Source organism: Dermatophagoides farinae, chromosome 4 (genome assembly GCF_024713945.1).
Source record: "Dermatophagoides farinae isolate YC_2012a chromosome 4, ASM2471394v1, whole genome shotgun sequence".
NCBI lineage: Eukaryota > Metazoa > Arthropoda > Arachnida > Sarcoptiformes > Pyroglyphidae > Dermatophagoides > Dermatophagoides farinae.
In genome coordinates, this window is record NC_134680.1 from 4,530,423 (window position 1) to 4,556,869 (window position 26,447).

The following is a 26,447-nucleotide window of genomic DNA, read 5'->3' on the forward strand; positions in this document are numbered from 1 at the left end:
GAAAGTTGATAAAACAGAAAATTTTTCCGAGAAATTTTTCTTCAAAGAAAAATTTTTTTTGTTTATGAAATTCATTTTTTAATTTTGCAATATTGCAATAAAAATAATTAACCGATTATTAGATTATTCGGACAATTTTTCATAGTCATCAACAACAAAAAAAATGAAAGAAAAATTTCAAAAAATTTTCATCACAGTCGGTACGACACGATTTGATCGATTAATCGAATCATTATTATTGCCCAATGTTATTTCGGTAATTATTATTAGCCACAATTAATTGATCTATTTATTTATTGATTTTCATCATTAATCATCATAGGCATTACATGAAATCGGTTGTGAACAATTAACCATTCAATATGGTCGTTATCATGATTTGGATCAATTAAATCTATTTCAAATGTTACCCGGTATAAAAGTCAATGTATTTGATTATAGTAAAACATTTTCTAATCATATCCATGATGCTGATCTCGTTATTGGTCATGCTGGTGCCGGTACCGTATTGGAAGTACTTCGTATGAATAAACCATTATTAATCGTCATCAATGGTGATCTTATGGATAATCATCAACAAGAATTAGCCGATGAATTGGTGGAAAATAATTATGTAAAATGTACGGATATTGAAAATTTTGTTCAAACATTACGAAAATTTGAAACAAAAAATCTACAACAATTTCCACAACATGATCCATTATTGTTTCGAAATTTTATTCAAAATTTATCCACAATGGAAATAAAATCATAATTGATCACAAGAAAAAAGAAAATAACCACCCGTTTAAACGGTTAATAAACCAGGTAGATCCGAACGTTCAAATGTGGGAAATTTTGATTGTAATATTCGTGATAATTGTTCGAATAATTCCTGTATTTTATTCTAATATATAAATTATTATTTAATAAAACAAAAAAAAGTTATTAATTTACAATAAAATCAAATCAAACTACAACTATAGCAACTTACATTGATTTGTTTGAAAATGATGGCTTCAGTTTCCACATTAGCCAGATATAATGACATTGATTTGGCTAATGATTCTTTCCGATCAAGATATGATTGTATTGATTCCTGTAGTTTTAATTTCAACTGTTCCAACTGTATTTCCGATGGTGTCGGTGAAGGTTGTTGTTGATTAGCCGTAAAATCAAATTTAGTATTCACAATAAAATTACGAACGTCGGCCGTCAAATATTCATAACTGAACATAATAAATTCTTCACATTTTTCTTTAATCTTATTATCAACAGCTTTTTGTGAATCGATAACTTTTTCACTAACTTGTGGAGAACTTTCAAATATTAATTTCAATAATGCATTATTCGTTGTTAATGAAAATAGATTCTCGCGTTTCTGTAGAAGATCAATGACGGCAGCTATGGTGGAATGAAAAAGAAAACAAAATTTTGAATAATGATAAACAACAACAATAAAAGAAAACTAACTTTTAGTTCGTGTAAAATCTAAATACACTTCTTTGATTGATGTATCAATTTGAAATGGTGTTATTTGTTCACGAATGATTAACAGATATTTAATGATAAATAGATAACCATCGATTGGACCTTTTCGTTGTTTAATCTGTAATAATGCCGATTCTAATGATTCGATACAGGCAAGTAATACTTCTTGTGAAAGACCTTGAAATGTCAATTTCTTTTAAATAATAAATAATTAAAAAATCATAATTTTGGACTGGATAGAAATTCATTCAACTAAAAACTTACATCCAAAGATCGATACAATTTGGAGAGACACATTATTGAGCTTCGAACTGTTGGATACCACATACCATGTAGATCAACAATGGCACCTAAATATCGAGATGATTATGATGATTTGAATTTCAAAATCAATAAAAATAAACTTACGGCTTGAAACAGTTCTGGATGATTCAGATGGATGATGATAACCACGAACAAAACTTATATCTGATATGGATGATATGATCGAACTAACCGAATCGGAACGTTTCATTACACCTGTAGATGATTTACTCGTTTGTTCTTGTTCATTTGTATTATTCTGGACGTTATTTGTTTCAAGTGTTTCCGAAATTGATTTCATCATTTCCAATTTTTCTGGATATGCAAGATCACCACTTGCCGGTGAATAATTGAGAATATTCTTTTCAACATGAACATTACATCGATAAACAAGACGTTCCTGTGTATCCTGTAGTAATTGTTGCATCGCCTTAACAAATGATTCTAATTCATCTTGATGTAAATTCTCTTCAATAAATTCAAATTTAATTAATGAACAAATTTCCGATAATGATTCCAGATGTTCCAGATGAATAATAATCGGTCGAAGTTTATCATATAATGACATACAAAGTTGATCAAGAAATTCACCTAAAGAATGATCAACTTGAGTGAAAAATTGAAAATATAGCTGATATTCATCACGACAAATATGTGTATAAAGTTTAGCCGATGATCGTATTAATGAACAAAAATTACGGCCAGATGTTTGAATCATTTCATCCATGGCCAATGTAAGCACCGGTGTAATTAATGAATCACGAATTTGAAAATAACATTGATGACAATCGTTAAGAAATTGATTGAATCTGGAAAATAACATTTTAAAACAAAATTATTTTTATTACATACAAATGAAACATACGTTTCCGATTGTTTGGTACGATTTTCAATTTGTTGCATCAATGTTTTAATACGATGTGCATTTAACTGAAATTTTCCATAATACAATGTAAAAACTGATTCATTCGATGTTAATACGGTATCATTTTCAGGCATCACCTGTGTTTCCGTTTGTTTCAATGTATTGATAACATGTGTACGTATTGTATTTAATGCTGATGTTTGAAATCGACGATAATCGATAAGATATTTATTGGCTTCAAGATAGTTATCAATATTGGTCGACATAAATTCAATACATTCATCAAGACGATGTAACAATGGTATTAATGATTCATTCAATGTTAACATTGTTGGTGATGAGAATTTTTTCGACATTGTTTCTAAATCTTCAAAATATGATAGCTTTTCATTGATGGCTTCAATAGCAACAAGTAAATTTTGCTGTTGCTGTAGCAATGTATCACAGGAACTATAAAATGATTTTGTTTTATCAATAACTGATGAATATTCTTCATCCAATCGATTTAGGCTGGCTAAAATTTCGCCAACTAATTCGGTTAACTGCATACATAATCGGTGATGTTCGTTAATTTTTCTGAACCAAAAAAAACAAACAAAAAAACAAATCTTGATTATCATAAAAAATGTTCATAGAACCTGATACATACCTAAATCGTTCATCACTTTGAATATGAATTTCATTCTCTAGATCGTTATATCTTTTGTAAAACTTTTTTTGAGTGAAGGAGGAGAAAAAGTCAAAAATTATTGCGACAAACAAAAAAATTAAATTTTCTTTCTCACTCACATCTTGTACATTGTCGAATGATGTACGGTTCTTTTCCGATTCATCAGTTTTAAGTTTATCGCCATCATTATCCTTTTCAAATGAAACAATCAATTATTAATCATCGAGCCAAAATATTAAATTTCAATCCAAAAAAACCTTAATTAAATCGATTAATCTATCGATAAATTTCTGTTGATTAGTCGATAAAGGTGCTAATGAATCGGCATCATCACGTTCCCAACGATCGAGAAAATTGGAATTCATTTTGACCATAATTATCCCGCCATAAATATGAAATGAAAATCAATTTTGATCAATCAATCAATTACGAATTTCACTAAAAATCACATATATTCTGTTATCAAAATGATACGTGTTTTAAACACACTATTTCGACCTTTACGAGCGAACACACCCGATGTTTATTTTTATACAGAAATTTTTGTACACGAAAAAAGCCGAAAATTTTACTACTCGTATTATTACAGCTGTAACCTGATGATTTATTCTGATCAATTTGTTTTTTTTTGGATCAATCAACAGATAAATTATGTTCAATTAGATTTCATTGTTAATAATTTCATATTATCATTGATTAAAAACATACGTTACGGTTACATCAGCCATCATGTCAGCGTCAGCAATCTATTTTCTGGATCTTAAAGGCAAGGTCCTAATATCTCGAAATTATCGTGGTGATACCGATATGAATATTATCGATAAATTCATGGCATTAGTCGTCGAACGTGAAGAGGAAAGTTCATTGAATCCTATTATTCGTTATCAGGATGCAACATTTATGTACATAAAATTTAATAATTTGTACATTGTTGTGACAACAAAAAAAAATGCCAACGTAGCTTTAGTGTTTTCATTTCTACATAAAATTGTTGCCGTATTTTCCGAATATTTCAAAGAATTAGAAGAAGAAAGTATTCGTGATAATTTCGTGCTTATCTACGAACTATTGGATGAAATGATGGATTTTGGTTATCCACAAATAACTGATGGTAAAATTCTACAAGAATATATTACACAAGAAAGTCATAAGATGGAGATAGCACCGAAAGTACCGATGGCTGTAACAAACGCCGTTTCATGGCGTACAGAAGGTATTCGTTATCGTAAAAATGAAGTTTTTCTTGATGTTATCGAATCGGTTAATCTATTGGCTAATGCAAGTCAAGCAATATTGAATAGTGAAATTATTGGATCAATTAAAATGCGTGTCTATCTATCCGGTATGCCGGAATTACGACTTGGCCTTAATGATAAAGTTTTATTCGAAAGTACTGGCCGTGGTAAAAGTAAATCAGTCGAATTAGAAGATGTAAAATTTCATCAATGTGTTCGTTTATCACGATTTGAAAATGATCGTACTATTTCATTCATACCGCCAGATGGTGAATTTGAACTAATGTCTTATCGATTAAATACGGCATCAAGTGTAAAACCATTAATATGGATCGAATCAAATATTCGATCGTCATGCACATTCACGTGTAGAGATTATGGTCAAAGCAAAAAGTCAATTTAAACGTCGATCAACAGCTAATAATGTTGAGATTATTATACCAGTACCTGCGGATGCTGATTCACCAAAATTTAAAACATCTATCGGTACGGTACGATATACACCCGAAGTGAACAGTATGGTATGGACGATAAAATCATTTCCAGGTGGTAAAGAATATCTAATGCGTGCACATTTTGGATTGCCATCGGTTAGTGGTGATGAAATTGAAGGCCGACCACCGATACATGTTAAATTTGAAATACCATATTTTACAACATCAGGCATACAAGTTCGATATTTGAAAATAATTGAAAAAAGTGGCTATCAAGCATTACCATGGGTTCGTTATATAACACAGAATGGTGATTATCAATTACGAACTAATTGATGAATTCGATGTTTTCATTTTTTTTCACAAAAAAATCAACAAATATAACATTCCTTTGTAATTGACAGCCACCATCATTCAATTTGATTTGATTAAAAAGTAAAAAAAAATCAATTAAAATTTTTTAAATATAAAAAAACTTTCTCAACATTTTATTGTTTTGATGTTCTTCTCTATTTCTTTCTTATTTTCTTCACCATTTTAAGTATTGTAATGAAATACCAATGAAAATCGAATATAAAATGTACAAATCTACAAAATAGTTGTTTTCATTTGATTTCGATTATGATCCAAAAAAAATCCCAAAAGTTGTTCAGTGGTATTAATCAATCAATTTCTTAGCTTTGAAAAATTGTCGTAGATAAATAATTTGCCAGATAGCTAAACCAAGAAGACATAACATTGAAAATATGCTCAAATAGAATATTCGAGCATTTGTTGATTCTGTTGATCAAAGAGAAAAAAAAGAAGTAAATTCATATATTAGAGAATAGAATAGAATAGAAGATAAATAAATAAATATAAATTCATTCATTTACCATTCGTATCGCGCATAGCTTGTTCACGTTTTTTCATATAATCAAAATCGCCAATAATTGCTGCAGATAAATCATCCAATTTTTGTAATTCCAGCTCTAATGGTTTCAATTTCGAGATGGCTGCAACTTGATCATAATTTTTTGCTTCAATACCATGTTTCATTTCGATATGTACTTCACGTGCTTGTGGCATTTGATGTGCCGCTTGTAGATATGATATGAAACAAAAATCAAATATATCATCTTCATCCGAATTAACAGCGAATATTCCTTTATCAATATTTTCACGATTAAAAGCGGCATGTCCTTTCGTATCTGTTATCTATTATAAAATATTTAATCGACAATTATAAAGAAATTCAAATTATCAATCAATCAAACGATCGAGATTTACATACAATTAAATCGGTTCGAACACCAGGTGAATCACTTAATGAATAATTACCAGTAACCAGAACATCTTTACGCATCTCTTCTTTTAGACATCTTTTTGTATTCGGTTGCAGAAGAAATCGTATTGAATGACCAAATGGACAATTTATGGCCATTATAGTGAACAGAACACTAATGATGACCAGATTTTTATTCATTTTAATCATATAGGATCGTCTCGTTTTTTTATTTTGATGACTATATAAAAAAAAAATTTAGTTAGAATAAATTCTGTCCACGATCAACGATATATCATCGATGATACATCGAATCGGTTGAATTTGATTGCAGATTATTTTTTTTTCACAATTTTACAATTTGTGACACCACCAATGTGTATGTTATGTTTTGAGTGCAAATGTGGCAAGATTTTTTATTTTAATAATAATAAAATTTTGCTATTTCACTTAATGCTGACGTTACGTAAAAAAAAAAAAGAAATACCGGTGCTGCCGCTTTAATATTATTGAGGATCAATGTGGATTATCCATGATGCATAGATGGCAGCACTTACAGTGATGATTGTTTATTCATCTGTGTGTGTTGGATAACATTTTCGTTTTGAGAATTGATTGATTCATTTTTTGCTAAAAAAAAAATTCATTCAAAAATTTTTATGTATTGTTAAATTTGAATTTCGAAAAAAATTTATATCGCGGGAAAACAATAAAATAGAACAACGAATAAAAAAAAATGACACGTCTTGGTAAAACATTAGTACTCGGTGTATGTTTAATCGGTCTTTGGTTACGGTTATTGATGATGAAAGAAGCTGAAACATATTTATCCCGAATTCATATACAATTAATGCCCATCTATACAATCATTTTATTCGGTATCATTTCAGCTTTAATTGTTCTTTATCGTACATTCACATTTAATGGCTGTCCCGAAGCTTATGAAGAATTAAAAGCCGAAATTAAAGATGCTAAAAATGATCTTAAACAAAAAGGATTTGAATTTAAATGAATGACAAACAAAATTTTTTATTTTTTTTATATCTTTCAAATGTAAATGCATCATATGTTTGTTTTGATTTTGTTCATAATGAATTAAATTTTTTTTTCTGAAAAATGAATATGATTATCACAAATGTGTGTGTGTGTGTGTGTATGTGAATGAGCAAAAAAAAAATTCAAGTCAATGAATCATTAAACTATTAGAATCGAAAATTTCTACGATTACGATTGATACCACGACGGATATTGGTACCACCACTACCACGTGGTCTTGGTAATCCACGAATATTCTGCTGTGGTGATGGCTGCTGTTGCTGCTGCTGTTGAGCTTGTTGCTGTGTAATTCGCATTCGATGACCATGTTGTATGATATTACCACGATGTATGGCCGACGTTTGTTGTCGTTGTGGATTATCCGTCCATAATACAGGTTTTCGTTGAATTCGTGGATGATGCGGCTGTTGTTGTGATGATTGTTGTGGTTGCGATGATGATGATGATGATGGAGTGATCGATTCGGTTGGTTGTTGTTGTTGATGTACGGGAGTTGTCGATGATGAACTTTGCGATGTAATAATCGATTCGGAAACTTTGGTCGTTGATGATGATTGTGAACCTTGTGCAATATTTATATTAGATGATGATCTAGCTGAACATGTTTGTTGATTCATTCCGGTTGTTGGTTTATCATTACTATCATCGGTAGCTGTTGATATAGTAGTAGTCGCAGTGGCTAAATCATTTAAATCATTTTTAATCATTTGAAAAAATGAAAAAGTTTACTTACCACAATTATTATTATTATTATTATTACCAGAAGTTGCTGCTGTTGATGATGATGAACCTGGATGTGATGAACTAACTTCCGATATACCACTATTATTTTCAATCGATTGTTTCGAACTTGTTTGCTGCTGTTGTTGTTGATCATGATCATCATGATCATCATCATCGTCATCATCACTATCCAAATCAATAACTTCAATTTTCTTTCCGTCATTTTCTTCTGGTTCTTCTTCTTCATCTTCATCAATATCACTACCATCATCATCTTCTTCATCAATCTCCTCATCTTCACCTTCAAGTATGGATTCATCACATTCTTCTTCCTCATCTTCATCATCAACATCACCATGGCCTTCATCCACTTCTTCATCCGATTGTTGCTGATGACTTGTTATATTATCCTCTTCGGCTGATTCTTCATCATCGGCCAATTCTTCTTCCTCATCTTCAATAATTTGTTCATCATCATCTTCTTCATCCGCTTCTATTACATCATCTATCTCATTATTAGAAGGGTGATGTTCTTGATCGATAACTAATTCACTTTCAACTTCTCCATCTTCGTCATCTTGATTAGCCTCATCATCATCTTCATTGTCGGTCATTTCTTTTGCTTGTGATTCAGTATCATCATGAAAATCATCGTCGTCAACATTATTATCATCTTCTTCTTGTGATTCCATTAAAGCAAATTCTTCATCTTCATCATCATCAGCAATATCATTACTATCGTTATCATCATCACCGATGGCAATGTTTCCACCACTTGATACATTCGATTGAGCTGTAATTTTTGATCGTTTTGTATTATAACCACTACTTGATGGTTCATCAAATGATGTATTTTGTAATGGTCGTTTATTTGATCCAGATGTTGATGTTGAAGTTGATGCTACTTCCGTAACCGTAGAATCTTCAACCGGCTCAGATATATGATGATGATGAGATTGTTGTGTTGTTGTTGCTGCCATAATATTACCCGATGAACTAACAGATGATGTTGATAGTGCAGCAGCAATAGCCGAACCAGAACTAACAGTTGATATGGCTTGTGTTTGCGGTTGAACCGTTGCTTGTGGTAATGATGTTGAAGATAATGAAGAATTTGTTTCTTTCATTGTTTGACCAAATACCTGGCCAAAACGGGAATTTGATGCAATAGATTTGGTCATCGGTTTAATGCTAACCGTTGGTGTTGATTTGCTTGGATTGTTGGAGAAAACCAACGTAATCGATGATGATGATGATAATGATGAGGATGTTGATGGTTGTTGTTGAGGTAACACTGAATGTCTAACCGGTGGTATTGCCGATGTGGTTATGCCGGATGATGTTGTTTTACCACTATTACCCATAGCAATAGTTGTTGTTGTTGCAGGTGCGGCCATTGTTGTCGTTACCATTGAATCCTTAACCATTGTTGATGGACCAACAACAACTGATTGAGTACTCGTTGTTGATGATCCGGTTCCTGTAACCAATAATTGTTGTGAGGATTTCAATTGTAATGTTAAATCTTCAATCTGCTTATTTGCTGTTTGCAAATCTTTTCGTTTTTGCATCATTTGTTGATCATATTCACTACGTAATTGTTCAAAATCAGTTTCCAATTTATTCATTTTCGTTCGAAGTTCTTCCAGATTTTTCGCCAATGTTTCTTTCTCTTTCAAAAGCGTCGATTTTTCCATACTTAGATCGGATATTCGTTGTTTAGCTTGTTGAGCAATTTTCTTGGCAATCTCTTCCTTATCCGATGCATGTTTTTTATATGATTCATTTTCTTTATTCAATCGTTGTATATCATTTCGTAATGATTCAATTGCTTGTTGTTGTTGTTTTTGTTGGGATTGATCAACATTCGTCGATGAAGCTGTTGCCATATCAACAATTGGATCACATTGAACATCTTTATCAATCATTTTAGTGGACACAACAGCAGAAGCGGTAGATGTTGCTGTTGTGGCCATTGTCGTCGAAGTTGTTGTTGCTATTGTATTTTTAATCTTACCAATTTCAGCCTTATATTTTCGTGCCAATGATCGTAACTGTGCATTAACATTCTGAAGATTGGCATTTTCATTACGTGTTTTCTGATATTCTTTACACATATTCTGTTCCTGTTCCATGGTTTTCTTCAGTTGTTGTCGTATATTGTTCAATTCTTGTTCATTCTGTGACAACATTCGTGTCTTATTTTCCAGTTCATTTTTTACCTTTAACAATTCGGCATTATTCATTTGAATCTAAAAACAGAAAAAATTATTTCAAATTTTGAAACAAACAAAAAATTAAAAAAAAAATTCTTACCTGTTTACTCAACGATGTTTTTTCCGTCATCAATCGTTTCACACTATCGGCATCAAAATTTCGAAGCTGTTGCGATAGACTCTGTGCTTTTGCCTTCCAATTGTCCAGATCTTTTCGTAATAATTCCACTTGAACTGCTTCGGCTTCATTTTTTTGATTCAAATTTTGTAATGATTTTTCTTTTGTTTCTAGCGTTTGAAGTTTTCCCATTAGTTCCTGACATTTACGTTCCAATTGATTTACTTGTGTTTTAAATTGAATATTATTTTCACGTAATATTGGTACCATTTGTGCATTGGCAACAATCTCTTTGAATTCATTCGATGTATTCAATCGTTGTGATGATTGTCGTTCCATTTCGAGCATTGATTTCAGCTTATCAATTTCAGTACGATAATTATCCAATTCAATTCGGATCTGTTGATTATCATCGGTTAATTTGGATATTTCCAATTGTAGACCAGATTTTTCTTCACGCAAAAATTTTACCACTGAAAGTAGGCGGGTAGCCGATTCTTTTTGCTGTTGTTCATCCGCCATAAACAATGTGGAATTATTTTGTAATGCAATAATCTGATTGTTCATCTGTTCCAATTGATTAAATAGGCTATCATTCACCTGTTCTAAAGAACCACATTTCATCTGTAATTTTTCACATTCTTGTTGCAACGTTTTCCGTGCACTATCGATCGATTCAAAATTTAAACGATATTCATCACGTAATCGTGATAGTTCTGATTCCTGTGCGGCCAATTGTTGTTGTGAATGATCAAATTTTGTTTGTAATTCGAAAATTATTCTAGAATCTTCATTACGTTGTTGTAATACAGAATCATATTCTTGTTTAGCTTTATCGGCAATGATTGTTTGTAAATGCATTTCATTCAATGAATCATGTTCATTTTGATGTGATTTTTCCAATGCTTGTTGCAATTCATTCAATTCTTTACGCAATTTTTCCGTTTGTCTACCATAATTATCGGCATTTGTTTTTAGTTGCGCAATTTCCGCATCTTTTTCGGCCACAATTTTTTCATATTTTTCCTTTAGATTCTGTAGATCTTCATTCAATTGTGTTATAATCGTTAATTTGGATTGAATTTCATCATCAATATTTTGTTTCATTTGTTGACTATTTTCGATAGCTTTATTTAGATTTTCCACCAATGATTGATTTGTTGATTCTAATGTTGAACATTTTTCTTCTGAATTTGTTAATTTTCCACGAAGAATTTTTATCTCATCTTGTGCCATTTGTAATTCTTTTTTATTTGATGATGAAAATGAACTGCCACCAACACCACCACCAATTGAAACATTCATTTCATCATTAATATCCATCATCGTTTCCGTTTGTGATTGAGACTGTTGTTGCTGCTGTGATATTGTCGTTGGTTGTTGTTGCTGTTGTTGAGATTTTATTTTCAAATCAAAATTTTCTTGCTGTAATTGAAGATATTTTTGTCGTTCTTTATTCAATTGTTCTTGTAGGCTATGTAATCGTGTGGAAAAGCTTTCAATGGTTTCTTTCCATTTATCTTCTTGTTTCTGCACCTTTTCACGATAATAACCAATTTCCTGTTCAAAACGTTCAATTTGTTGCTGTTGTCGTCGTACGGTATCGCTTTCAACTTTAACACAATTTTCCTGCATCACCTTCATTGATTCAACCAATGACATCTGTGTACGTATCTCACCTGTTAATCGTTCATTTTCTTTGGCCAGATAATCTAGCTGACTTTTCAGCTGTGTTGATTCGGCACGACAAAATTCCAAGTTATTATTTTTTGATCGAACATTTTCATTCAATGAATCAATCTGATTCTGTAATGTGATCACGTTTTTCTCTAGATTTTCAACCAAACTATTCAATTTAATATTACGTTCACGTAAAAGTGCATTTTCATCTTGAATTTTTTCCATTGTTAAATTTACTTCATGCATATAGGATTTTTGATTCTGTAATTCGGTAGTCAACCGTGATAAATCACTTTTGATCGTTGAATTTTCTTGTATCAATTGATTCTTATCCATTTCTAAGCGTCTTGTATCATCCAGATTTTTCTGTCGTAACGTTTCCAAATTATCGACATATTTTTCCAATTTCATTTTCAATTCTTTATTCTCGGTGAATATTTCGATTGTATCGAATTCGGCTGAATAATTTGGATTGATTAAACGTTTTTGCTTTTTAGTCATTTCAATAATTTCATTTTTCTGCTGTAATTCTGCATGTAATGATTTCATTTTTGTCTGCAATGTTTCTAATTCAGCTTTTAATTCACCAATACGTTCATCACCATCATTATTTTCACCAATTTTTCGGCTATTCGTTAGTTCATCATTCATTTCATGTAACAATGTTAATAGGTGACGATTTTTTTCTTGTAAATCTTGTATATCTTTGAATTGTATCAGACCATTTGGAATGTTTGATTGTTGCGGTTGTTGCATTGAATCATTCATCTGATGATCATCGAATACCTGAAATCCTTTAGCTTCTTGAATGGCTTTCATTAGATGTACAATCTGTATGCTTAAATCTTGGGTTTCCTGTTGATAACGTTTTAGTTCACGTTTCAACGTATTTATCATCTGCGTATCTTTATCTTTTTCGGCCATAAATTTATCTTTTTCCATCAATAATTGCATCAATTCTTCCTGCAATTTTTGATAATTCTGTTCAATCAATTCATATTCATGAATATTTTTATATAGTAATGGCCTTTCTTCATCCATTCGTTCATTCATGTCTTTTAGTTCTTTTTCCAAACGCATATTATTGGCCACAACACGTGTCAATTCTTGTTTGGTACGTATTAATTCATCATAAAGATCGGATAGATTGACAGCATTATTTAGTTTACGATTCGTTTCGGTTGCATATGGGAAATGTTTCTCAAATTCTTTTTCCACAGCTGTTTTATTGAATTCATTCAGATGACAACGTGCATTGTCCAATTCATTCAATAATTTTTGTCTTTCATCTTCAAGCTCTTTCACATCTTTCATATAGTTTTCTTTCATCGATTCAAATTGTAATTCCAATTCATTATGTGCTTCCAATCCTTTCTGCAACAATTCACGTAGTTCAGCAATACATTCATCTTTTTGTCGTGATTCTTTTTCCTTTTCATCATTATTCTTATTCAACAGGTTAATAATTTCATTTTGTGCTTCAGTCTCTTTATTATATGTACTTTCCAATTTTGTACAATGAATCTGCAATTCCAACAGCTTATTTGACAATTCTTCATTTTTCACATCTTTTGATTCGTTCAATTTTTTCAATCGATTTATCTCCAACTTCATATTGGCTATTTCATCCGTTTGATCTTCAATCTTTAGATTGGCCGCCAATAATTTCTCATTGTTTTCTTTACGAACATTAAGTAATTCTTGTGTTTTATTCTCCAATTCTTCATTCAATAATTTCAATTGATTTTGGTAGAGATTTTTTTCCTCTTTAAAACGATTGTCCATAAAACGTAATCGAATTTCATTTAATGATGAATTCATCGAATGTTCCATTGTGGACGGATCATTCGAATGTTGTGATGATTGTAGCGTGTCTTTTAGGCTTGTTATTTCGACATTTTTTTGTTTTAATAATTCGAAAATTTCAATTTTTTCACCACTAAGCTTCTGTACTTCACCGACAAGATTTTCATGTTCTTTTTTAAGATTATCACGACCTTTGAGAATATCAACAATTTTATTGATCAAACAAAAATGGATCAAATAAGAAAAAAAAAGCAAACACACACTTACCTTGAAGAATTTCATAATATTCATGACGAGATTTTTGCAGATCATTTTCAGTTTCTTGTAATTGTTGTTTAATTTTATCGATAAATTCTTTTTGCATCGAATTCTGTAGATTTAGATTTTGTATTTCACGTTCCATTGCAAAACGATCATCACGGTTTTCGAAACCACCTCCACCGCCACTGGTATTATTGTTGGTAAATGACATGATTAAAATTTAGTGATAATAGCAGGCAAAATGTTGAACATTTTCAAATACGAATGAAAACGAAAAAAAAAACAAAATTGAAATTGCTCATCCAACAACAAAAAAAAATCGTTTCAAAAAACTAGCATGTGAAACACTCACGAAACAAACGAAAAATTCTCAACAGCCGCAACATTTAGCTACTATCGACCGAAACATATCGATTGTATCGTATTCTGTCCATTTCATACAATTTAAAAAATTTTTTTTTTTTTGAAATTCGAAAGATTCGATCATCTTTTAGTTTTATTCTACAAGATTTTTTTTTTATTATTATTATAGATTGATTAGATAAGATATTTAACAACAAAAAAAATTATTTATCAGTAATTTCTTCGGTTTTTTTAGATTTTTTACTCTTAAATCCTGATTCAATCGTTTCGATTGTTGTATCTTCATCAACATCATAATCACGTTTAACAAATAATTGTATCTCTTTATCATCTTTATCGATGGCCGTAAATACATCCACATATTCGATGAGATTTTTTATATCCACTTCTGATAGTTGATAATGGGCTGCAATTTCTTCGATTGTATGTTTATCTTGTTTATGGCTAAGTATTATGTCCAAAATATCTAATACGGTAATTTTATCAACAGGCATTTGTTCCGGTTTATAAAATACGTATGGTAATGGTGCACCGAATCTTTCTTTTGGTAATATTTGTTGACGTTTTAATTGTTCTTCTTCACTACCGAATTGTGGTTCAGGATTTTTATCGAATGCATCCACTTTAACCGATTTTAAACGATCAACAAGATTTTCATTTTTAGCATTTGCTTGTTTGAATAAACTATTGTCTATATAAAGTGAGAGAAAGAAGAATTCATTTATTATCATGATGATAATCTAATTAATCAAGCATAATTACCTTTTTTTGATTCATCAACCAATTTCTGTGTGGTTTCATGCCATGGTGCACGTTTTGGTTGTTGATCAATTTTTCGATGTGCACGATTTTCAACATTAAATTTCTGTACAGGTTTTCGAACGGTTTTGATGAATAAACTTTTTAGTCCTTCACCAATAACACGATATAGTTTATCGATATTCATATCGTATTCGTATCAAATTAATGAGAAAAAAAAATCAATGATCAAAAATTCAATAAAACAAAAAAATTCTCGATCAAATTGGATGTGCTAAAACTATACAAACAATTCCACCTTGTTGGGTTAAATTAGTCGTCGAATTCTGAAATTTTTTTTTTTGGTATTCGAAAAATTCTGAAAAAAAATTCTACTTCCTATTTTAAAATATTTTTTAAAAAATGTGATTCATTCTTCTTCATAATGATTAATTATTGATAAACATGATAATATTCATATCGATCTGTATCGATAAGTTTAGTCTTATTATAGCATAGTAAATTTCGTATTTGATTACGATAATCATCGCTGAGTAGCCAATCCATTTGTTGATCACAAATCAATGGACATCCATACATATCGATAATATTCTGTCTGTTTTCCAATAGAAATGTTTCGAAAACATTTTGTTTCAATGTTTTTAACATTAGATTACAATGACCATAATCACCAAGATATAATATTACACGTCTTCTATTACCACCATCGAATGCATTCGGTTCAAAACTATCCGTATGTAGATCATTTCCACTTAGATAGATACGTAATTCATGCCGTGATGGTCGTTGAAAATGAAATGCATATGAACTAATATGTGTGATACGATTATTTTTCAGATCAATTTCTTCCAATTTAGTTGCACGATAAAATGCTTTCGAATTTATTCGAATTAATTGGCCACGTTGTTCTGGATTATAGAATCGTATGATTTTAACATCAGTAAATTTACTGAATGCTTTATATGGTAATGTTTGCATTGAATGTGATTGAAATTCTAATACATGAAGATTTTTCAATAAACTTAATGCTTTGAATGTTTTTCGTTTCCAGTGTGTATTATCGCTCAGGCTTGTAGTATTCAGATAAATATTTCGAACGAATAATCGACTTTGATTACCGAATGCATATTCATTGATATACAATAATTTTGGACAATTTTGTAGGTAAATATTTTCAAAATAAATATTTGCAAATAAATTATTTTCCAACGATTCTAATTCCATATCAATCATATAGAACCATTTGAATTTTTGAAAATAATTGCCATTGCCATTGCCATTGTTGTTGTGATTATTGTTAGGATGGATTTGTTGAAAAATTTGTCGTAATTGTGTCATTCGATTACCAATACAAGTGATCACTGATGAATGACATTCACTTGTTATTAGATTCGGATCATTACATTCAACGGTTTTGGCACCATATTTTGGCATAAAATTACAAAAACATGGATATAATATTTCATATGATGGACATATTTCAATCATACTACCAAAAACGATTGAAACGCAAGCCAATAATAAAAGTAATGATAATTCTATAAAAAAAATTGAATCAAAATCATTTTGCGGAATAAAAATACTACAGTTTTTAAATATTTTTTTTTTCAATACTTACGACCGTCGAAAAACATTTTTCCTTTCAATCAAAAATGAACGACAATTCCGAACCATTCACGAATCGAATTCGAATGATTCGTAAAATTCTCATTCATTTTTCATTTGTCACTAAATTCATTTTTCATTTTGATCATGCCCAAATCCACCTATTTTCAACATCATCGATTGGTTGTCGTGATTCAACGTTGGTGGTGGTGGTGGTATGTACGGAATTTCCTAGGCCAAATTAGATCGAAAAAAAATTATGGTGAATGTAAAGAATTTTTTTTTGTTGTTGTTTTTAACAAACTACCGTGAATGATTCTTCCGTAACGTAATTTTCTTTTTCTCCAGAACGCTGATGATGATGATAAGAATGATAATAATACCGTTCATGATGGCCATAATCATCGATTATTGATTATTATAATAATTACGATGAAAGTGATCGAATCGAATGTGACGCCCAATCATTCGTTTTTTTTTTTTGGTGAAACAAAAATCAAATTCGAAACCATTCATTATCTGAGGCGGGGCCATTCACTTTTTTCACATATAATATTTCTTAAATCATTATATCAATAATTTGACGAACTTCTTCATCAATCTGAAAGGAAAAGTTTGTATTTTACGAATCTCAAATTCTCGGACGCAGAATCGAAAGAGAGAGAGAAAGAGCATTAAAAAATTGTTTTTTTTTGTATTATTCATCACCATCAGATGGCGTAAGAAGGAATCTTTTCAGCAAAAAAGAAAAGACTGCGCATTCATGCGACCATGTGCTTCATGATATCATGAAAGCCACACCGAACATTTTTTTTCGAAGACAACCAACACGCTGAACCAGATTTCCATTATTCAATTTAAAAATTTTCTATTTTTCTCAAATTTTCTTTGATCCAAATTAATTATTATTATTATCATTTGAAATGTTTTTTAAAAGTAACGTATTGTCCATGGTTGGACGTCAATTTACACGTAAATCATTTATTCATACTGTTTCTATGATTCGGCAACCATTACCGGCAATGATTTCATCATCATCAAAATATTTGATTCAGAAGCAGCAGCAGCAACAACAACAACAACAACGGTCATTTGTATCAAATGTATCGTTGAATAAACGTGAACAAGAGCTAACGGATTTTCTTGCTTCCGAAATTGATCTTGAACGTGAATCGCAGAAAAAACCGTTGCCAAAAATGTCCGATTGGACCATAACCAATACCGGTAGCGATATTGTTTTGTTTAAAAAATTTAACAATGAAGAAATTACGATTAAAGCAAATGTTTGCTATTCAGTGGATGCCGCTAATCCGGATGCTGATAATGGACAAATGGTTTGTAAGCCTGAATTTGCTATTGAAATTAAAAAAGGTGATTCTATTCTTGGCCTAAATTGTTCATTCATGCAAGATGATGAAAATGTTGATGACGGTGCACAACGTTTAGAAGATGATTTTCAAATCAATGAAATATCAATTTATGAAGGTGAATTTCAAAAAAGTAGCTATGCTATTTCAGGTGAAGTAATCGATGGTAATCTTTATGATCTTCTCATGAATGTATTGGAAGGACGTGGTATTGATCAACAATTTGCTAAAAAACTTATCGAATATTCAACAATTTATGAACATAATCTATATGTTGGTCTATTGGAAAATATGAAAAAATTTTTCTCAAATTGAAACAACAACAACAACAAAAAACATTCGATTCAAATTCGAAAATAGATAACACCACACTACTGTTTCAATATTTTTCTGTCATAGATTTTCTTTATTTTTTTTTCAATAATTTTTTTTCACTTTTCAAGTTTTTTTTCCTGTAGATTACAATTCTCATTGATTGATTGATTGTTGTAGATGAGATTATGTTTCACCACAACCACCATTATTTTTATTACATATAATCATTGAAAATTAAAAAAAAAATTTCTCTATCATAATCAATTGACAGTTTGAATTGAAAATTTCAACAACAAAAAACAAATTTCAAATAAACATCAACGGGTAAAATATGAGGAACCGGTATCATGATGTTGACGATGATGATGATGATGATGATGAATTTTTACGATGATGTTGTTGTCGTCGTCGTCGTTGTCGACGTTGACGACCAAAACAACAGCAACAACAATAATTATAAAGATGACATTTTTTCGTCAATACACATGGTAACAATGCAATAATAACCGGTGATGCCAATAACATTAAAATACTGATACCTAAACAAATACTAATGGTTTGTGCACGATTAAAAAATATCGATAAACGTGAATGTCCAAGTTTATTTTTACATGGTCCAGAATCATAATGAAATAAAAGAAAATCATTATCCAATGATTGTAAACAATGCCAACAGAATACATGGCAACAATTACGGCAGGAAATCTGTGCACAGCCACCTTCCCGCTGTATAAGATAATGACAATTTGGACATCGTTTTATATCGAATTCATTCAATATTGAATTATCTGGATCACGACAATCATGGTGGCTATTTTCATCCGATAATCTTGATGAACAGGAAGCACAGGATATTTTTGAGCACTGAAAAAAACCAACAGAAATTAATTTTTTGTTTTTGCAAACATTACTACTACTTACATTTGGACATTTCAGGATTAGGATGGGCTTTTTTTGTTTCTCAACACCGTTTTCATTTCCATTGCCAGTATCGTTGTCTACATTAGTTTCTTCAATTTTCAATTGAATCAATAGAGATTTCATCAAACCATTGTTGTTGATATCATCACCATCATTATTATTATTATTATTATCGAATATTTGCTCACAAAATGGACATTGTAATTGATTATTGTTATTGATAATGGCCGAATTATTATCACCATTTATTTGTAAACATTTATTTTTAGTGAATAATGTTTGAATTTTTTGTCGATAATATTCATTGGTGATAATATCATTAATTTCATCGATCGATATCGATTGTTTACGTAAACATTTATATGATGGACAATAGATACGAAAATGGCCATTATCGATCATGAATTGAAAATAACGATCCAGACACTTTGTGGTGGATGAAAAAAAAAATAAATAAAGAATATATTTTCAAAAACATTCAATGATTCGAACACCATCACCAACAAAGTCGATATATAGATACCTGTATGCAGAATGTACATGAACAAAATGTCATTGAATACATTTGATCGGCTTGTAGTTCATCTAAACATATTCCACAGGTTTTTAATAGATTTTTATTTTTATTATCATCGATAATATTATCGGTTACGATATGATTATCACCATCATTATCATCAACGCTACCATCATCGTCGCCATCATCATCATCATCATAAATATCATTATCATTATTTTTATCCATTCGTTTCTTTTTCTTTGTTAATTTATTGATTAAAAATATGCTTCAATTCAATGGAATAATTTGAATAATAACCAATATAATTAACAGAATTACTAATAAATTTAATCAAAAAAACAAAAAGAATGTGATGAATTATATCAATCACACTTACTGTTTTTTCATTGATTGCATGATTGATAGAAAATTGCCAGGAAAAAAATGAACTTATTCAAATAGGAATTTCATGGCAAAAAAAATTGGAGAAAATGGAAAAATTAATTTCGATACAAGAAATATAAACAAAATCAAATGATTAACAACTGGAAAAAAAAGGTAAACAAAGCGATTCTGTCAAAATATTTTTGGCAAAATTAATGATAAACAATCAACATCACAAACACATACACAGAAAGAGATAGAGAGAGAGACAGAGACAGAGAAAGAGATTCTTTCATTTGAAAAGCAACATTCAATAATAAATAATAGTTGACGACAGAATTCTTTGAATTTCAATTCATTTTTTTTTCTTTGCCATTGGGATAAATATAATGATATAGATAGATATATAGAGCCAATAACCAGACAAGAATCCTGCTACATGATTCTCGAGTCGACGCTGAAACGTTATCGGTATTATAATTATTATATATAGAATATTTTCGTGTCATCATCGTGAATGAAAAACTAACAATGAAAAAAAAAATGTATGCAGAAACGACCTTCGAACACTAAAATGTTCATTGTTTTTTTTTCACTTTTTCTTCGTATTTTTTTTTTGTCGATGATGATGAATCAAAACCCGATGATAATTGATATGGCCATATGATAATTTCCATCAATAGTTTATCACAATGACAGTCATGACTGAGCTTGTTTGAAATTATTATGATATTGGAATTTTTATTGAACCACATTTTTGATATTGAAAAAACAAACAAAAAAAAACTGAAAAAAATTATTAGCATACATTTTTTTCGTTTGATTTGTCCCCATTTTTTTTTTAAATAATTGGTACAACAATTTTTTTTTTAGTAGTTCCTGTTTCCGAAAGAAAAAAAAACGAACCAATTAATTGATTGCGAATCTTGGCCATTTCTTTTACATTGATGAGATATCTTATCTTATTTGATCAAATCAACAATTTGGTTAATGTTTTTTAGGTCTTATATTTCTGTGAAAAATGAAAAAGAAATAATTTTACTTTGGTCATCCACCACCACCACCACCACCATCAATCACATGATAAAATGTGTAATGTAGACAAACTGGTTGTGGATGAAAAAAAAATAACAAAAATTTCTCCTGTTGAATAATTTTTTTTTTCATATCAAAATTTAGAGATGGCTGCAAAGGATGATCATGATGATGTCGTCAATCAAGGCCAAATGATTGATTTTTTTTCTATTTGCTTTTTGGGTTATAAAAAAAAAATTGTCCAACAAAAAACCACCACCAAAAAAAAAAATCTAGTTTTTATTTTCCCACACAATTTTTACGGAAATTATTATTATCATCATATGACCAACTTGTTTCGGTTTTTTTTGGCCTTAAAAACAAATAAAAAAAAGTTGTTCCGTTAGATTAGATTCTCTATAATGTTGTTGATGTAAATAGAACGCAAATTACCTGGAGCAAAATAAAAGATTTTTTTCCTGGTCATTCATTTCGAATCTTGGTCACATACACACTCACACCATCATTTTGAAATATTCACAGACAAAAATTATATGATGATGTTGATTAAAAAATATTCGATTCGTCGATGGTGGTCATCATCGTTGTTGTTGTTGTTGATAATTATTCAATTGACAAATATTATCAATGGATCATCGTCATCGTCATCTTCATCATCAACCAGCTCAGATGAAACGTTCAATCACCATGGACAAGCATCATGGAATTTTACACAATGGTGGAATGTACGAACCGATGATAATACACAACTATATAATGAACCGGTTGTATTTCAAGAACCAGCCAAATATCTACAACAATATGGTGATTTTGAACGTTTTGGTCAAGTTGATTATCGACCATTAGGTTCATCGACTGCTACAAGTACATCGATAATGATTGGTACAAATGTTTTCCATATTGATCCAACATTCAGCCCAATTACATCTATCGATGTATTGAATTCAACGATTCGACAATTTTTCTCTCGTTCACGACATTGGTCCGATGATAAAATATATCTTCGTGATTTACGTGAAGCATTGAAGGATAAATTTCTTAGCTATGGTTTAAAAACAGCATTTCATGTATTCAAAACGGAATATACACAAGATAAAATGGTAAAATAAAAAAAATTTCATATATGAATTTTAAAATTTTTTTTACCTGAAAATAAAAAAAAAATTAACAGAAACGACAAACAGCAACAAACATTATTGCCATATTACCGGGAAAATATCGTGGAACACCGAAAGATGAAATCTATTTGATTGGTGCCCATTATGATACGGTACGTCGATCACCCGGTATCGATGATAATGGTTCTGGTTCAGCTGCCGTTCTTGAAATGGCTCGTCTTCTTACTAGACATAAATGCTATTTTAACAAGACAATCATTTTCACATTGTTCGATCTGGAAGAAGAGGTAAATATTTAGCATCTATTGTATTTGATTTATTACTGAAAATTGATCAATTTTGATTTAAAAATTATTTCATCAATATATACAACAAGTATCTAAAAGGTAGTAAATATTTTGTACAACAATATCTAATACCGACGGAAATACGTAAAAATCAAGCCAAATTTAATGGTGCATATATTATGGACATGTTATTGGCATACAATACAACAGAATCCAGCCAATCATTACGTGATTTTTGGGTAAATATTTTCAAATAATAATTTTTTTTTCACTTCCATATCTATAATTAAAATCGTTCACAATCATAGCCAACATTACCGGCATTTGTTGAAGAGATTCAAGATGCTGGATCAAGAGGAAATTTCATGACTGCATGGTCAAGACGAAATATTGATCAAGATCTTTTCTTTTTCTTGGAAAAAAATTGGAAAAATAAACAAATTTATCCATTGAAATTGATGGATCCACCATTACCGACACTAAGTCATGAAGTATCAAAAAATTGGTCAAAATATTCAAAATATGGTACATTTGCACGTAGTGATCATGCAAGTTTTTGGTATCCAATTGAACGTGATACAACATTTCGTTCAATATTACTCAGTGATCTTGGACCATGGCGTAAAGATATGAGTTTCCATTATCATCGTTATGGTGATGATGAAAGATGGTTACGGTATGAAAATCTTCGATTCATGAAAAACACAATCGATAGTTTATTGGCAACCATAATCGATATTGGTGATGGTTATTGTTTTGCGCAAAAAATTTAAAAAAAAATAACCAAAAAAAAATCAAAAACAATTAATTATAATTAAGAAATTTTAATTTAATAATTTATTCATTCATTTATAACTGAAAACTAAAATAATTTTCTATAACATTTCCACATTGATCATGAATCATTGTTGTTCAAATCACAGGAAAAACAAAAACAAAAAAAAATAGGAACCAAGAAACAAAATTCATGTTTTGTGTATGTGTAAATATAATTTACGAAATTAATTGAATTGATGATGATGATGATGAATAAACGAAAGAAAAAACCAGTGAATTAACAAATAAATTAAATGTCATTGTTGATTGTTGATGATGATGATTGATAATTATCTCATTTGTCAATATTTCATATAGATATCAATTGTGGAGCCATCTGGATGGTTATGATCGATTTGTTGTTGTTGTTGTTAGGTTAAAATGAAAAAATGCACTAAATAAATATACTTATTATCACAGATTTAAATCCGAATCGAATGAGTGAGTAAATTTGAAATTTGAAAAAAAATGTTTAATGATGAAAAAGATTAATAGCAGCACCAAGTGCCCAGCTAATTTCAATTCCATTAATTTTTTTCACCAACATTATATCTTTTGTCATCGGTATTCCAAGGCCATAATGAAGATAGCAAGCAATATAGGTTAAATCGACGCAAAGAAATGGATTCTGTCGCCGTATCCGGATCATACCACGGCAAACATTTTCGGCGTAAAGAAAAAAATCACCAACACGTACACGACCACTATCGTTACGTATTACTTTGATATCTTTCATACGATCATAAAAATATGATATTGCATATATTTCCCGATGTTGAAGCTCTTCTGGCCTATCAATATTGGCATCAATAACAAAATGTTCAACACGTGATAAACATTCGAACCATGTACGTTGACCATCACCATCATTATTATATTGAATATGAAAAACAATCTGATCCTGTTGCCAATGATATGTTTCATTATGTAGAATTTTAAAACAAGGACTACGTATCCAATATTCATGATGATGATTATATTCTGTTTTGATTGATGATGATTTTGAATGATCAATATCATTAGCCAGAATTGAACGACGTGCTGACATCAGACCAAGACCTAGATATGAATGTGTATAGATAAATTCCTGTTCACCTTCAATATTTCTTTGTACAATATATTGATGTGATCGAATCAATGTATTCATATTATATGTAGAAAATGTTATCTGTGTTGAGCCACCACCCAAATCCAACGTAGCAATTGATTCATTAATTTTATGAAGTTTATGTAGCAGAAAATTTACCGTATACCATGCAAAAAGACCTTCATCATTTTCTTCGAGCATCGTAACAGAATCATCATCAACTTTAAATGGTAACGATCGAAATTGTTGATGTACATGTTGAAGAATACGATTAGCATCACGATTCGAAAGTAAACGTAATCCGGCTGTTGCTTTCAATATGATTGGTGTTCGATCGGCAAGAAAACCAGGTACAATATCCAATGCTTTACCAATTAATGGTCGAAGATTTTTGGACAATTCCGTTAGATTATGATGAAATGATGATAGACCCGGTGTTGTGTGGAAAAAATCTTCACGTTCCAATAGAATTCGTTGTTGTTTAATATCAAAATTAATTTCGAATGCAAATATATGGATACGTGTTCCGGTACTACCACCATCAAGAATGATGACAAAATTCTGATCTTTAATCATATCTTTAGTCGATTCAATTGGATGTCGTATTAATTGTGTTCCATAATATTTTGAATTAAACGAAATAAACGGCCCAGTAATCGATAAGGCCGTTATCAATATGAATAGAATATATAATTGTTTTGTCATCATTTTCGTTATGAATGTCATCATCGTCGTCGTTGTTGCTAATTTCATATTGTTCATGATTTATTCACATTCGTCGATGAAAAAAAATAATAATGTGTTTAACCTGAGGTTCGATTAGTAAATTTCGATTTTTTCTTTTCGTTTATTTGAATGATACACACAATTCCAAAAAAAAATTGATTAACTGTATATCAAATTACAGTGCAATTTCATTTTATCAAATTCAAATTCCCAATCGACATTTATATGGAAGAAAAAAAAATTGTGATAATCAATTCATCATGATAAAATTAAATGAAAAAAAAGAAATCAAAAAGTAACCAAAACTTACCGGTTTTGTTTATCAATCAAATCTTTTTTTTCTCTTTGTTATATCATCATCATCATCAAATATTTGATTACCCCAAATTGATTGTTTGATCATCATTGATCATACATTTATATTTTATGACATTATATTCACTTTAATTAATGATTCAAAGAAAAATTAGAATGGTCCGACGAAATTATCATCAACAACAACAAACAATAAATAATCCGGTCTAAGTCGGTGTGTTTGTTTACTAATTTGGCTCTATCAAACCGCTATGAAAGGCGCATGTGCGAATCGAAACGAAAAAAAATACGCTCGATTCGAATTTTGGGAAAAAAAGGCGGGCATCTCGTTATTTATGTTCGTTGAAAGTTTTATGTATATTCAATTATCATATCAACCATGAAGAATTTTGAATATTTTGTTTCTCGATAATGAAAATGAATTTTACGATTAAATTTTCCATTAACATTCATGACAATGAAATATCGAAATCTATATCACGCGAAACGAAATGAAAAATCGATTCTAATCATAAACAAAAGTGGAACCTACCGTAACACCGTCCGTCTATCTTACCTGAATTTATTATTATTGTGGTTGTTGTAAGCAACGTTTTTGTTTTTAGTTTTTATTTTCTATTTTTATCCATGATCTTCGATTCATTCATGGAAAAAAGAAACCGAGTATTCTCTCTCTCTCTTGCTTACATTGGGAACAAATTTGAATTTTTTTTCAATAAGCAAAACCCACAAAAGAAAGAGAGAGAGAG

General features: G+C 30.3%; 12 protein-coding genes across 14 annotated transcripts; 5 read left to right on the forward strand and 7 right to left on the reverse strand.

Annotated features, from left to right (window-relative positions):
• Positions 1–38: 38 nt before the first annotated feature.
• On the forward strand, positions 39–959 carry Alg13 (Alg13 UDP-N-acetylglucosaminyltransferase subunit). The gene is made up of 2 exons (XM_047053012.2): positions 39–256; positions 323–959. The coding sequence occupies exons 1-2, from the start codon at positions 164–166 to the stop codon at positions 752–754; spliced, it is 525 nt and encodes a 174-aa protein (XP_046908968.2). The 5' UTR covers positions 39–163; the 3' UTR covers positions 755–959.
• On the reverse strand, positions 701–3,807 carry Cog3 (conserved oligomeric Golgi complex subunit 3). Its single transcript, XM_047052983.2, has 9 exons — positions 3,566–3,807; positions 3,428–3,499; positions 3,288–3,349; positions 2,639–3,214; positions 1,879–2,582; positions 1,735–1,820; positions 1,453–1,663; positions 974–1,383; positions 701–886 (listed from the first exon to the last, which is right to left on the reverse strand). Exons 1-9 carry the CDS (start codon positions 3,680–3,682, stop codon positions 788–790), a joined length of 2,337 nt encoding a protein of 778 aa, XP_046908939.1. The 5' UTR covers positions 3,683–3,807; the 3' UTR covers positions 701–787.
• Positions 3,808–3,890: 83 nt separating this feature from the next.
• Positions 3,891–6,709, reverse strand: bai (Transmembrane emp24 domain-containing protein bai). Its single transcript, XM_047053010.2, has 3 exons — positions 6,251–6,709; positions 5,853–6,174; positions 3,891–5,757 (listed from the first exon to the last, which is right to left on the reverse strand). The coding sequence occupies exons 1-3, from the start codon at positions 6,449–6,451 to the stop codon at positions 5,636–5,638; spliced, it is 645 nt and encodes a 214-aa protein (XP_046908966.2). The 5' UTR covers positions 6,452–6,709; the 3' UTR covers positions 3,891–5,635.
• Positions 4,038–5,452, forward strand: AP-1mu (adaptor protein complex 1, mu subunit). The gene is given in 2 exon segments (XM_047052998.2): positions 4,038–4,889; positions 4,891–5,452. Coding segments are annotated over 2 exon segments (1,275 nt in total). The 3' UTR covers positions 5,314–5,452.
• Positions 6,710–6,790: 81 nt separating the features above from the next.
• Positions 6,791–7,253, forward strand: Dpm3 (Dolichyl-phosphate mannosyltransferase subunit 3). The gene has a single exon (XM_047053013.2). It carries the CDS (start codon positions 6,978–6,980, stop codon positions 7,251–7,253), a length of 276 nt encoding a protein of 91 aa, XP_046908969.1. The 5' UTR covers positions 6,791–6,977.
• On the reverse strand, positions 7,239–14,462 carry LOC124490263 (uncharacterized). 2 transcript variants are annotated; one of them, XM_075730638.1, is made up of 4 exons: positions 14,108–14,462; positions 10,337–14,031; positions 8,031–10,272; positions 7,239–7,949 (listed from the first exon to the last, which is right to left on the reverse strand). In XM_075730638.1, exons 1-4 carry the CDS (start codon positions 14,310–14,312, stop codon positions 7,444–7,446), a joined length of 6,648 nt encoding a protein of 2,215 aa, XP_075586753.1. In that variant the 5' UTR covers positions 14,313–14,462; the 3' UTR covers positions 7,239–7,443. The 2 variants fall into 2 exon arrangements, with proteins under 2 accessions (XP_075586753.1, XP_075586752.1); XM_075730637.1 differs by having other exon boundaries at positions 7,239–7,976.
• A 133-nt stretch (positions 14,463–14,595) lies between these two features.
• Positions 14,596–15,498, reverse strand: LOC124490489 (uncharacterized). Its single transcript, XM_047053009.2, has 2 exons — positions 15,227–15,498; positions 14,596–15,155 (listed from the first exon to the last, which is right to left on the reverse strand). Exons 1-2 carry the CDS (start codon positions 15,408–15,410, stop codon positions 14,668–14,670), a joined length of 672 nt encoding a protein of 223 aa, XP_046908965.2. The 5' UTR covers positions 15,411–15,498; the 3' UTR covers positions 14,596–14,667.
• A 155-nt stretch (positions 15,499–15,653) lies between these two features.
• Positions 15,654–16,893, reverse strand: LOC124490481 (uncharacterized). The gene is made up of 2 exons (XM_047053000.2): positions 16,842–16,893; positions 15,654–16,761 (listed from the first exon to the last, which is right to left on the reverse strand). The coding sequence occupies exons 1-2, from the start codon at positions 16,855–16,857 to the stop codon at positions 15,656–15,658; spliced, it is 1,122 nt and encodes a 373-aa protein (XP_046908956.1). The 5' UTR covers positions 16,858–16,893; the 3' UTR covers positions 15,654–15,655.
• Positions 16,894–17,590: 697 nt separating this feature from the next.
• On the forward strand, positions 17,591–18,767 carry P32 (complement C1q binding protein P32). Its single transcript, XM_047053008.2, has one exon. The coding sequence runs from the start codon at positions 17,752–17,754 to the stop codon at positions 18,508–18,510; it is 759 nt and encodes a 252-aa protein (XP_046908964.2). The 5' UTR covers positions 17,591–17,751; the 3' UTR covers positions 18,511–18,767.
• LOC124490484 (putative E3 ubiquitin-protein ligase RNF144A-A) lies at positions 17,612–20,482 on the reverse strand. 2 transcript variants are annotated; one of them, XM_047053003.2, is made up of 4 exons: positions 20,328–20,482; positions 19,955–20,216; positions 19,432–19,857; positions 17,612–19,374 (listed from the first exon to the last, which is right to left on the reverse strand). In XM_047053003.2, exons 1-4 carry the CDS (start codon positions 20,345–20,347, stop codon positions 18,856–18,858), a joined length of 1,227 nt encoding a protein of 408 aa, XP_046908959.2. In that variant the 5' UTR covers positions 20,348–20,482; the 3' UTR covers positions 17,612–18,855. The 2 variants fall into 2 exon arrangements, with proteins under 2 accessions (XP_046908959.2, XP_075586761.1); XM_075730646.1 differs by having other exon boundaries at positions 19,955–20,268.
• Positions 20,483–20,865: 383 nt separating this feature from the next.
• LOC124490482 (uncharacterized) lies at positions 20,866–23,800 on the forward strand. The gene is made up of 4 exons (XM_047053001.2): positions 20,866–22,449; positions 22,521–22,754; positions 22,844–22,993; positions 23,063–23,800. Exons 1-4 carry the CDS (start codon positions 21,883–21,885, stop codon positions 23,525–23,527), a joined length of 1,416 nt encoding a protein of 471 aa, XP_046908957.2. The 5' UTR covers positions 20,866–21,882; the 3' UTR covers positions 23,528–23,800.
• On the reverse strand, positions 23,564–25,419 carry LOC124490474 (ectonucleoside triphosphate diphosphohydrolase 5). Its single transcript, XM_047052992.2, has one exon. It carries the CDS (start codon positions 25,417–25,419, stop codon positions 24,043–24,045), a length of 1,377 nt encoding a protein of 458 aa, XP_046908948.2. The 3' UTR covers positions 23,564–24,042.
• Positions 25,420–26,447: the final 1,028 nt, after the last annotated feature.

Excerpts from the sequence above, each read along its gene's own strand:
- Alg13 (XM_047053012.2), top strand. The coding sequence starts at position 164 with ATGAAAGAAAAATTTCAAAAAATTTTCATCACAGTCGGTACGACACGA. Across the intron at positions 257-322 it reads TATTGCCCAATGTTATTTCG|GCATTACATGAAATCGGTTG; the intron begins GTAATTATTATT and ends TAATCATCATAG.
- Cog3 (XM_047052983.2), bottom strand. The coding sequence starts at position 3,682 with ATGGTCAAAATGAATTCCAATTTTCTCGATCGTTGGGAACGTGATGAT. Across the intron at positions 3,350-3,427 it reads CATTCGACAATGTACAAGAT|TTTTACAAAAGATATAACGA; the intron begins GTGAGTGAGAAA and ends ACTCAAAAAAAG. Across the intron at positions 2,583-2,638 it reads CGTACCAAACAATCGGAAAC|ATTCAATCAATTTCTTAACG; the intron begins GTATGTTTCATT and ends GTTATTTTCCAG.
- bai (XM_047053010.2), bottom strand. The coding sequence starts at position 6,451 with ATGATTAAAATGAATAAAAATCTGGTCATCATTAGTGTTCTGTTCACT. Across the intron at positions 6,175-6,250 it reads GTGTTCGAACCGATTTAATT|ATAACAGATACGAAAGGACA; the intron begins GTATGTAAATCT and ends ATTTTATAATAG. Across the intron at positions 5,758-5,852 it reads AGCTATGCGCGATACGAATG|AATCAACAAATGCTCGAATA; the intron begins GTAAATGAATGA and ends TTTGATCAACAG.
- Dpm3 (XM_047053013.2), top strand. The coding sequence starts at position 6,978 with ATGACACGTCTTGGTAAAACATTAGTACTCGGTGTATGTTTAATCGGT.
- LOC124490263 (XM_075730637.1), bottom strand. The coding sequence starts at position 14,312 with ATGTCATTTACCAACAATAATACCAGTGGCGGTGGAGGTGGTTTCGAA. Across the intron at positions 14,032-14,107 it reads ATATTATGAAATTCTTCAAG|GTCGTGATAATCTTAAAAAA; the intron begins GTAAGTGTGTGT and ends ATATTCTCAAAG. Across the intron at positions 10,273-10,336 it reads AAACATCGTTGAGTAAACAG|ATTCAAATGAATAATGCCGA; the intron begins GTAAGAATTTTT and ends TTCTGTTTTTAG.
- LOC124490489 (XM_047053009.2), bottom strand. The coding sequence starts at position 15,410 with ATGAATATCGATAAACTATATCGTGTTATTGGTGAAGGACTAAAAAGT. Across the intron at positions 15,156-15,226 it reads GGTTGATGAATCAAAAAAAG|ACAATAGTTTATTCAAACAA; the intron begins GTAATTATGCTT and ends CACTTTATATAG.
- P32 (XM_047053008.2), top strand. The coding sequence starts at position 17,752 with ATGTTTTTTAAAAGTAACGTATTGTCCATGGTTGGACGTCAATTTACA.
- LOC124490484 (XM_047053003.2), bottom strand. The coding sequence starts at position 20,347 with ATGCAATCAATGAAAAAACA. Across the intron at positions 20,217-20,327 it reads ATGCAATCAATGAAAAAACA|CATATTTTTAATCAATAAAT; the intron begins GTAAGTGTGATT and ends ATTGAATTGAAG. Across the intron at positions 19,375-19,431 it reads TAATCCTGAAATGTCCAAAT|TGCTCAAAAATATCCTGTGC; the intron begins GTAAGTAGTAGT and ends GGTTTTTTTCAG.
- LOC124490482 (XM_047053001.2), top strand. The coding sequence starts at position 21,883 with ATGATGATGTTGATTAAAAAATATTCGATTCGTCGATGGTGGTCATCA. Across the intron at positions 22,450-22,520 it reads AATATACACAAGATAAAATG|AAACGACAAACAGCAACAAA; the intron begins GTAAAATAAAAA and ends AAAAATTAACAG. Across the intron at positions 22,755-22,843 it reads TGTTCGATCTGGAAGAAGAG|TATCTAAAAGGTAGTAAATA; the intron begins GTAAATATTTAG and ends ATATACAACAAG.
- LOC124490474 (XM_047052992.2), bottom strand. The coding sequence starts at position 25,419 with ATGAACAATATGAAATTAGCAACAACGACGACGATGATGACATTCATA.